Source organism: Galeopterus variegatus, unplaced genomic scaffold, assembly GCF_000696425.1.
Source record: "Galeopterus variegatus unplaced genomic scaffold, G_variegatus-3.0.2 Scaffold732, whole genome shotgun sequence".
Taxonomy (NCBI): domain Eukaryota; kingdom Metazoa; phylum Chordata; class Mammalia; order Dermoptera; family Cynocephalidae; genus Galeopterus; species Galeopterus variegatus.
The window spans coordinates 6,178-16,140 of NW_007726843.1; the positions used below are offsets into that span (position 1 = coordinate 6,178).

General features: G+C 35.2%; 1 protein-coding gene across 1 annotated transcript in view; it reads left to right on the forward strand.

Moving 5' to 3' along the window:
* Positions 1–9,963, forward strand: part of LRRC16A (leucine rich repeat containing 16A) — a 115,764-nt gene that overhangs the window by 3,017 nt on the left and 102,784 nt on the right. The window contains exons 2-6 of the mRNA XM_008571870.1: positions 3,116–3,127; positions 5,242–5,323; positions 6,051–6,150; positions 6,252–6,306; positions 9,169–9,194. Of these exons, the coding sequence (XP_008570092.1) occupies positions 3,116–3,127; positions 5,242–5,323; positions 6,051–6,150; positions 6,252–6,306; positions 9,169–9,194 (275 nt within the window). The remainder of the gene's footprint in view (positions 1–3,115; positions 3,128–5,241; positions 5,324–6,050; positions 6,151–6,251; positions 6,307–9,168; positions 9,195–9,963) is intronic.

Here is a 9,963-nt window from a genome sequence, read left to right on the forward strand (position 1 = left end):
GATGACTGACTCACGATGAGGGCTGACAGACCTGGGATGAGTCAGATGTCAGCAGCACAGTGCTGAACAGTGTTGGAAAGCTGTTGTCCTGCAGTTTTTGATGTGGGCACCTTCAGAGTTTGGTGCCTCTTACAGGTGCCCCTAATAACACAGTCTACCCAACCCATGAAAAAGAACGATTGTGAAATACCTTGAAGTCTTTTTATATTTATAAAGAAATAATTAACTTTAATATAAAGCCTCTATATAGAATTTTGGATCCAGATTTACTTCATTTCTCAGTAAGGAAAAAAATCAGGTTTGTAGGGGTGTCATAGAAGGCACAAAGACCACCATCTAAGATGGTAGTTGAGTTTATGGGGAGGAGAGAGGAAAGTAACCTTGAAAGGAGAGATTGAAGGGCCTAGATAGGGGAGTGTGGAATAAATTTAGCTGAGCAAATTATTTTTGTTTTTACCATATGCTGGTTCCATTACTGTTTGTTCTCACCTTTCCTGGTGAGCTGGCTGGTAGTTCTCGGAGTATTTCTGTATTCCTCTGAAAGAGGCATTTCACACTCATTAATTTGAATGAGAGAGGAGATTTACACTTTATGCTGTTTAAAAAAAAAAAAAAAAAGGACCATGCAGTTATTTATAAATTATGGAGTTGCTTTCCTACAATACAAACATTGTTGTTGTTGTTATTTAGGGAATTAAATTCCAAAATTTGGTCTGTATTCTTTTGGATCTGTGAAGGACAAGGTGGTAAATACTGAAATTTATGTTGCATTTATAGAATGTAAATATAACTTCTATACTTACACAGAAAACATCTCTGTCCCTTAAGGTGTTTCACATTGATTATGTTATCACTTCATTTTCTTTCCCTTGGTCTTTCAGTTCTGAATCTACTTCGTATAAGAAAATGACTCAAAGTATTTATGGGAGGCAAAAGAGTATCACAGCAAAGGGTGGGCACTTTTGAATCAAAAAGGCCCCTTTGAAACCTGGCTCAATTACATGGCTTTTCAAGTGACTTACCTTCTTGCAGCCTGTTTCTCACCTGGCCATGGGTATGATAACAGTTTTGGGGAATAGCATTTGGCACAGTGCCACAAGGCCAGGCCCAGCATGTGTGAGCCATTATCTGGGGAAAAAGGGGGCTACTGTGGAGCAGCTTTATTTTCAGTGTCAGCATTTGCAGCATAGGTCTGTATTGCCTTTCTACAAATTTTTATTTAGAAGCTTTGTAAATATTCTATCTTGACCAAAACTTGTTTTGGAATTGCCTTCAATGCTATTTGATATCTCTCAAGAAGAATTAGTCTCATCAACTTATAGTCACACCTGATTTTTGACAAAACAATATTACCCTCCATGGCCAAATTTGCCTCTGCATGGCCTGTGTCAGATCCTAATTCCCTCTCGAAGGGTAAGGATTAAGCATCATTACAGGTGTTCAAAGGAATGTGTGTTCCATTGTCCTCAAGGTTAGTTCCAAAAAAGGAGTTTCAAAACTGTTTTACATGCTCATAGTGATGTTGGTTGGCAGTCACATGTATTCTCCCATGTGCTCATCTACCTGGAAAGAAGCAATGGATCTATGCATTCTGGTCTGTTTTAGAAAATCTTATTACTTCATAGTCATACCTCGAGAGAAGAATTGATAAATGCTGGAACTTAATTCTTCAAGCTTAGTCTCCTTCCAAATGAGAGAGAAAAATCTCTGATACTTCAGAGAAGATGCAAAGGCTAACTACAGCTGAGGATTAGTTGCAGGTGTGGCTATGGGAGTTAGTTCCTTTAAGGGGAAACATTTCTGTAGATTATTCCATGATTCATTACTTTTGATGATGAGTAGAAAAAAGAACACCAAATATTAAAACTTGAAATGAGCAGGACATTGCAGCAAGTGAATAGAAGCTATGAAGGCAATTCCATTCAATTTGATGGTCATTCAACCAGCCTTGAGGTGAGGATTGTTGTTGTACCTCTCACCTGTTACTTTCCTATCAGGCCAGGTACGGAATGCACAACTGCGCATGGTTTATGTCAGGATTTACATGTGAAGCAACTATTTGCCCTATGAAAATGGCTGTATTTACCTATGTCTTTTTTAGGTGCTAGATTACCATTTGGCATCAAACCCTACAGTTGGACATTTTGAACTGGATGTCATCTAATTGTTCTGTCCTTGGAGAAACCTACACTATTCAGTTTTATGTGTGAAAATTTTCCAGGATAAAAATTAATTTTTAAAGATTAAAATTGGAACTCCTTTTAGAAGAAAAGTAGATAATTTGGGTGTTATTTTATTTTTAATTTCATTTTTCTTTTTAATATTTTTTGGGGGGGATAGGCAGCTGGCCGTTATGGGGATCTGAACCCTTCATCTTGGTGTTAGAACACCTTGTGCTAACTGAGTTAATGGCCAGCCTTGATTTCATTCTTTTTGCCTCATCCTTTTAAATGGCATTTAAATGATCTTGAGGAAGGAAAATAAATTATTAAAAGTTCTCTCTGGATTTTAGTTTTCTTTGCTTCCCTTGTCCCCATTATAGATACTTGAGGATTAGCTATAACTTTTCACTTAGAACTATGAGTAACATCTGAAACGTTCCACCTTCCTTGAGTGAGAGAAAACAACTCCCTTGAAAGAAATGTGATTTTATTTTTAACATTTCAAAAAGTGTTCAGTGGTTCAGTCACATTCACTTCTCTTTGATCTTGCTTCCTTTTAAATAATGCTAGTGTGTGGGATCCAAATGAGTGTAATTTAAAAACCAGTTTTACACGCACACATGCAGACATAGCCTCTAATTATGTAAATTCATTTAAAAGGATTTTCATTTATAGTAATGGAAAAGCTTTTACTGTTTTGGGAAAGCTTTATCTTTTTGGGAATTTTAGGCATCTAATAACCTGTGAATTCAATTGAATGTTCTTGGTAACTGAAGATCAGTTATTTTCTTATTTAAACTTTTTATTTTTGTTTTGGGACAAAATTTTGGTTAGAAGTATTTTTTTTGACTTTGCTTTTCTACATTATGTGCTGATAGATTTCAGCTTCTTTATTCTTGTTCTACTTACGGCTGACGACAACTTTTGCTTTTTTCTCCTTGGGCTTTCCTTAGCTTGGCCATTGTGTAAGTACTTTATGAATCAATAAATTAGGATATATTTAATTTTTTTTAAGCATTGAAAAATGATTTATGTTTATATATTACAAATATTATCAGTAAAGAGTTCATAATATAAGCCAAATTGAACACTTAAATGTTGAACTTAAATGTTACTTGTATTTTTTACTTCTATAAATGGACTATTTTTACTGTACAGTAATAGGACATAGAGATTTTCTTGCAGAAATTTTATTTCTCAACAGAGAAATCACTATTAGCAAATATGACATTGTAAAGACTTATGCACTTATGTTTATCTTTTTTCATGCTCTGAAAATCAAATTATGTTTCTTTGAAGTGTTTGCTCAAATGAGTTTTTGCTTTACCTTGATGTAGTCTACATATACATTTACTTCTTCAAGTACTAATAAATTGTGAGCTGAAACAGTGTGCTTCTCAAAACTATATTTGATGAAAACCCTTTTTTTTTTGGTTTCTTTGTAATTTCCAATCTATTAAAACCAACACCCTTATAGAATATAAGAATAAATTACTAGAAAGATTTAGAAAGACATTAAAATATGTAATCCAATTTTTATTAATACATGCAATAAGCCTATAATTGTTACTACTAAGATTTCTGAAATATTTATACTAAATTTCTGTGCTGATTCTTCTCAGACCAGTAACAAACTGTTTGCAGATGGGCCTGTCTGTGGACCACACTTTGAGTAGCACGGTGCTGAGGAAGGGCTGGGGAGGGTACTTGGGTAGGCTGGAGAGCTCCTGAGCCAACAACTCCCTCCTGACAGCAGCTCGCGTATTTGGGTTAGAAGCTCTTCAGCTGTGGAAATTGGTCTTGGTTTCCCTGAGCTATGCAGACCAGTCTCTTTGAGACATCTGCCTCTGTCTGACACTCCCCTTCCAAGCTCACCCTAGTTACCTCACTCGGAGCAATCTGCTGTCACCTTAGAAAGTAGGAACAGCCAAATTTAAACACACCAACTGAAATACTCCTGAAGAAAGAGCAATCCCAAAAATCTTTGCAAAGAGGCCAGAGAATTTGGCAGATTTTGGTCCAAGGCACTGTAAAAATATTGAATCAGCAATAGTGAAATGGGAATTTTTTAAATTCCTACATGAAAACTTGAACAAGTAGAAAATAGCACTTTGTATTATAAATTCGGTATAAAAATTGATATAAATTTTAATTTTCCTACATGAATAAAGGACCTGCCATGTTGCTTGGTACACAGTAGGTTCCCAATAAATAATAGTTTCTTTTCCTTCATTAGACAGTAAGTTTACTTACTTACAAAAGTTTATTTACTTACAAAAGGGCCATAGCTTATGCACCGTTGCATCTTTACACAGAGCAGGACCTCAACAAATATTTGCCAAATGGAAAACGAAAAGACATTGTGACCTGTAAAATATGCTTTGGTTTCATAGGAAAATGTGAAGAGTGTTGGGTTTTTCAGGTTGTCTTTCCCTTTGAAATAAATTAGGAAATGAGATGAGAATGATTTCCTCATAGTTTTGCCTTAAGCCAACCATTATAATAATATTTTTGATTAACCCGACATGTTTTTATTCTATGGCTCAAAGAGTTTGTACAAATTATTTTGTAATCATTTTTAATTATCAAGTATCTACTTTATAGTCATGAGACTTCACTTCCATTTCTATACAACAGTTAGGGATGGATCCTTTCTGAAGTGGTTGACATTCAAAGTAAGTCACTGTTGTCTTTGGTGGTTTTGCTGTTACTTGGGTAGAGTTTATATCTTGAAATCAATAATCAAGTCAAATGAAACGTAACTTTCTTATGTGTAAAAGGGATTTGTTAGAAGAAAGTTCTTGTGGCTTGACATCCACTGTCTTGCTAGTGGCAGACCTGGGTGGTCTCCATCTTCTTTCTCTGTTTCTTTTTCTAATGATTTTAGGATTTAATGTTGGGTCACATGGTATAGGAAATAGCAACAATGACTAGTGACTGCTCTTTAACATTGATAATCGCTTTCTTGTTGATAGGCTTTCACTTTTCCTTTGGTACTAAGTTTATTTTAGGACTATATCTTGGTTATACCACTAGTAAGGCGAAGACTTTACCTTGTGTTTGGTTTGTGTTTCTCTAGCTGAGATCAGGAGGTGCTCAAGTATTAGAAGGCTGCATTGCTGAAATCCACAACATCACCAGTTTAGACATCTCTGACAATGGTAAGTCAGAAATCAGAAAGGAAACTGAAATATTATTTGAAGCAAGTTAGTAAATAGGAAATAATCTTCCAGCTAATCTAGACAATACCTTAACAAAAATATTTCATTTCTTGACTGATAAGGCTTTTTAATTTAACAATAAAGTTAATTCTGGAATAATCTATGCCAAAGTCTTACTAAGTTGATTCCTTGGTCAAATATACAATGTCTATGCAGTAAAACATTACAGTTAAAAAAAAAATCCATGCATTGATAAAGGCCTGAGCCCAGCCTTTTGCATTCTTGGTGATAATAAAATAGAAGCTTATTTTATTAGCTACATTTCTGGTGACTGTAGTAGCATGTTAGTATGAACCTGTTAAATTTACATAGACAAATTTAACTCCAGTTACCTACCAGTGAGTAGTATGTGGGAATCTTTCCCAAAATGATAGGAGAGATGAAACTTTCTGCCATCTATTCCCAATTTCTGCTGACTTTGTTTAGCAGCTGATTGTATAGGAGATTTAGATAAGTCTTTGTAGAGAATGAGTTTATCCCTGTGAAATAATAGGGCATGAAAAGAGAGCAAAGAGTTCCTTTGAAAATAAAACATTAGAATCCCGGGGCCCTCAGAGTGGTACAGGAAGTCAGCCAACTGCCTGTCACCTTTGCTTAATTCTGTTCTAGCTGAGAATTCATTTATACACATGTGTTTTGATTCTCTACTTATTCTGATTCTTTCCAGGTTTAGAATCTGACCTATCTACCTTAATAGTGTGGCTCAGTAAAAACAGATCAATACAACACCTGGCGTTAGGCAAAAATTTTAATAATATGAAATCCAAGTAAGAGTTTTGAATTTTTTTATATGACAATGATGAAAATAACCAGCCTCCTGAAAGCTCTTGATTTGATTCCACTGTCCGCATCTTTAAAATCTCTTTAGAAATCTGACACCTGTACTGGACAACTTAGTACAGATGATTCAAGACGAAGAATCAGTGAGTATTTTTTTAAACACATTTGACTAAAATCTTTTGTTGCCATTCTTACTGATTATTTCTACTTGATTAATGCTTAAATACTTTCAGATAATTTTTATCTAAGTGTATGCACATTTTCTATTATTTTTTTTAATGGAGTAAATGCTTATGCTTTAGTAGAGTTGTAGAACGCATTAAAAATGTACTTATTCTTCATTCAACTCATCACCAATTAAAGAAAGATTGTAACTAATAGATTAAAAGAAGTATAAATTAGCCTCCTGAGCCTATCTTTTAATGAACCTTACTGTTTCCTAACTTCAGCTAATAAACTAATCTGCAGTCATGAATTTTTACAATCTAGTTGACTTTATGACCTTATATAATGCTGAGAAACATTATATTGCTGATTTGAATTTCATCTAATAATTATGCAGAGTTACAAGAGACTAAAGAAGTTTCCCTATGTCTTAAGTTGCTGCTTGAGCTCTGGTATCCTCCTTGTGTTTTTATCCCTTTTAGTTGCTTCTGACCAAGATTTAGTGTAGGGTAAAGAAATGTAATTTCAAATAGTATCCTATTTTGCTGCCCTTTAAAATGCATTAGGAAAAAGAAAAAAATGTATTTTACGGACAAAGTAAGAAGCACTCCACCATCAAGCCATACAATTTAGAGCTGGTGTGTCACACCTTATATTTTACTGATGCTCTTTCAGATTTTGTCCCTTTCCTCTCAAAGGTCTATTTGGTCACCAAACTCAGCTTTTACGATTGCTAAAATCCAAATAAATTTGTATTCCTACTATGAAGAGTCACATTATTCATGTTTTGTTGTAGCTTTTTTGCAGGTCATGGGGGTAATTTCTTATTAATCATATGAGGTATGTCACATTTTGAAAAAGTATTATTTTCCCTTTTGAATTCATACCAGGTAACAGCAAATTCTATTACAGCTGTAAGCTAACTTTGCTGGGAAAGCTATGGGGCCAAGCGGGATGGAGACTGCAACTTCCCTTGCTTGCCCTTTCCCACACATCTTCTAGGAGCTCTGAACTGGTGGGCAGAAGAAAATTCTGCTCTCATGACTCTTCATTGTGTGGGTATAATTCCCAACCTGGGGCTAGAAAATGAAAATCATTATTATTTAATGAATTCAAGCACTCTGTCTGTCCTCATTTGCTAATAAATCCCGTGTTTTGTTACTCTTATGCTTGGTTATTAAAATTATGGGTATAACTAGAATGTAACTTACATTTTTCAGAATTTATGCTGTTTGTTTTACAAATTTAATTTGACTTTGCACCACTCTGCTTTATTTGGTTTTCTGATTTTCCAGTATTGGCCAAGTTTTAAAAGACTGGGGAAGCCAATATTGCAGAATCATACCTAGTATTCATCCCAAAATATTTGTTTCTTAGCACATAATTTAGGAAAATTTATATTTTACAAAAAGTATATTTATTAAGTTCATGCTTTGCTTAATACACAAGGATCTTCAAACTGTTTCTATAATTTTGGAAGTCTCTTACTTAAAGATAATCTTGATAGTTAAAACATACCTAAAAACATATTTGCAGATGATAAAATTTGCTATATAAATGTGAATATTCTCATTTTAAGTTTGAATAGTGTGTTGCTAATAATGCTGTACAATGAAACACTTTTTATATTTATGTCATTGAAAAATAGATGGCTTTTTCAGAAAGCAATTTTCTGAAAAGAAATTCTTCTGATTTTTTCCTAATTCTGAGTCAGTAACGTGCAAAACAATTTAAAATGAGTAGGAGTTGAGTATTGTGACTACAAAAATTCCCACCAATAACTGGTACGATTGGGTTTACTTTTTGTTTTATTTAAGAGTTTTGCATATATAAAAGTAATCTTGTTGCTTTTTACATTCTGACCTTGTGTTTATAGAGCCCATGGGATACTTTATTACCCAGTATTGCACATTCTGTTCTGTTGGAAAACCCATACGCCCATGGGCTCCATTGTAACCTGCTGCTATAGACAGTGGTTTTCAGGCTCCTGCACCCAGAGAGGTGAGACGGTAACATTGAGGGACCACGATGACAGGGAATCTTGTTCTGAAGTATTACATATAAACCATGTTGTACCCAGTAAAATAGAATGTGTTTCTCCTGAGAGTGCCCATATCCAGGAGACAGGTTTTCAGATTAAGCATGTTCAGCTATGAAAAGAAATAGTAAGATTTCAAATAGTAATGCTACATGGAAGTGCAATAAATCAAGAAGGGATGACCTTATAAATATGCATGTAATTCAGGCTGTTCTGTTCGCATTAATGATTCTGCCTATTATTTTTAAGTGTTAACTGAGATGTATTAGAATTTGAGGATAGCACTGGAATTGGTGCTTGGTAGCTTGAAGAGTTGGAAGTTTTTCAGTATTAGGAAGAAGCCATATACATCATTTTTGTATTAGTTAAATAGAGTTTATTGAAATGATGAGAGATGTGGTTACAACTTTTTATTAAAGCAATATTGCATTTGTTTTTGTTTAAAACCTTTAGTTTCCTGAGTCTGAAGCATTTTTAGTGTTTTCCCCCATTTACCTGAATGTAGGATGTTAAGAAAATTGAAGCAACATCACTAAACCTACCTGAGTCTAAACATATGCAAGTTTTTTGACTAAGATTTTAATGGCCTAATACTTATCAAGCCACTTAACTTTTATAAATTTGATTCTAATTAATACGATATTATGTTTTGATTTTACCTTAGGTGTAGTAAGTGTGGGAAACACGGTCAAATTTGGACAATAAATATACATTAGTCACTTGGTACTAACCAAACATATAATGATGCTTTATTGATATCTGAGTCTTGAAACCATCAACACCCTCATCCTGTCTCCTGCAGCCCTCTGGTAGACATACCTCTTTCAGGTATTGCTTTGGAAGTCAGCATTCAGTGGTTGAGCACACACAGATACACCCCAGGCTGTGTGTTGGGGGCCATCATGTAGACACCCAAGAACTTGGAACTTGGTATGTCCCCCTTCCATGTAATGTTGGAGTTGTATATGGAATTAGCATATAGAATTTAATGTGGCTAGGCCAATATAGACTGCCTCAAGCAACCCAGAAGACCTCCACACCCCTTAGGGAGGTCTGAATTCTGACTTTTAGAGCTACGTTGGTTCATTGTGGTTAACCTAGAATTCTCACCCACTGCATTAATTCAGTTGTGGCTTAAATGAAGGATTGCAAACTCAAATGCTCACAGGGCTAGAAAGGCAACATACACAAGTAAAGTGAGTTGGGTGTAAGTAGGAAGCTCTACTAATTTTTTTTGTCAGATTCTATGCAGGCCAAACAAAACTTTTTTCCAGGAGAAATAGCTTTCAGTCTCTGGCTTAAATAGACAGTGAGTGGACTGGTTTGAGTTTGCCATACAGTTTATGATAAAATAAAAAAGTCACACAATTTGACTTTTTAAATTTTCATTTTAAATGTACCTTCTGATTGATACTTAAAAGATGAAGTTAGGGGCCGGCCCGGTGGCGCACTTATTGGGAAGCGCGGCGGCGCTCCCGCCCAAGGGTTCGGATCCCACATGCAGACCGGTTCCCACTCACTGGCTGAGCGAGGCGCGGGAGCAACACTGAGGGTTGCGATCCGTTGCCGGACACGGAAAAAGACAAAAGACAAAAAA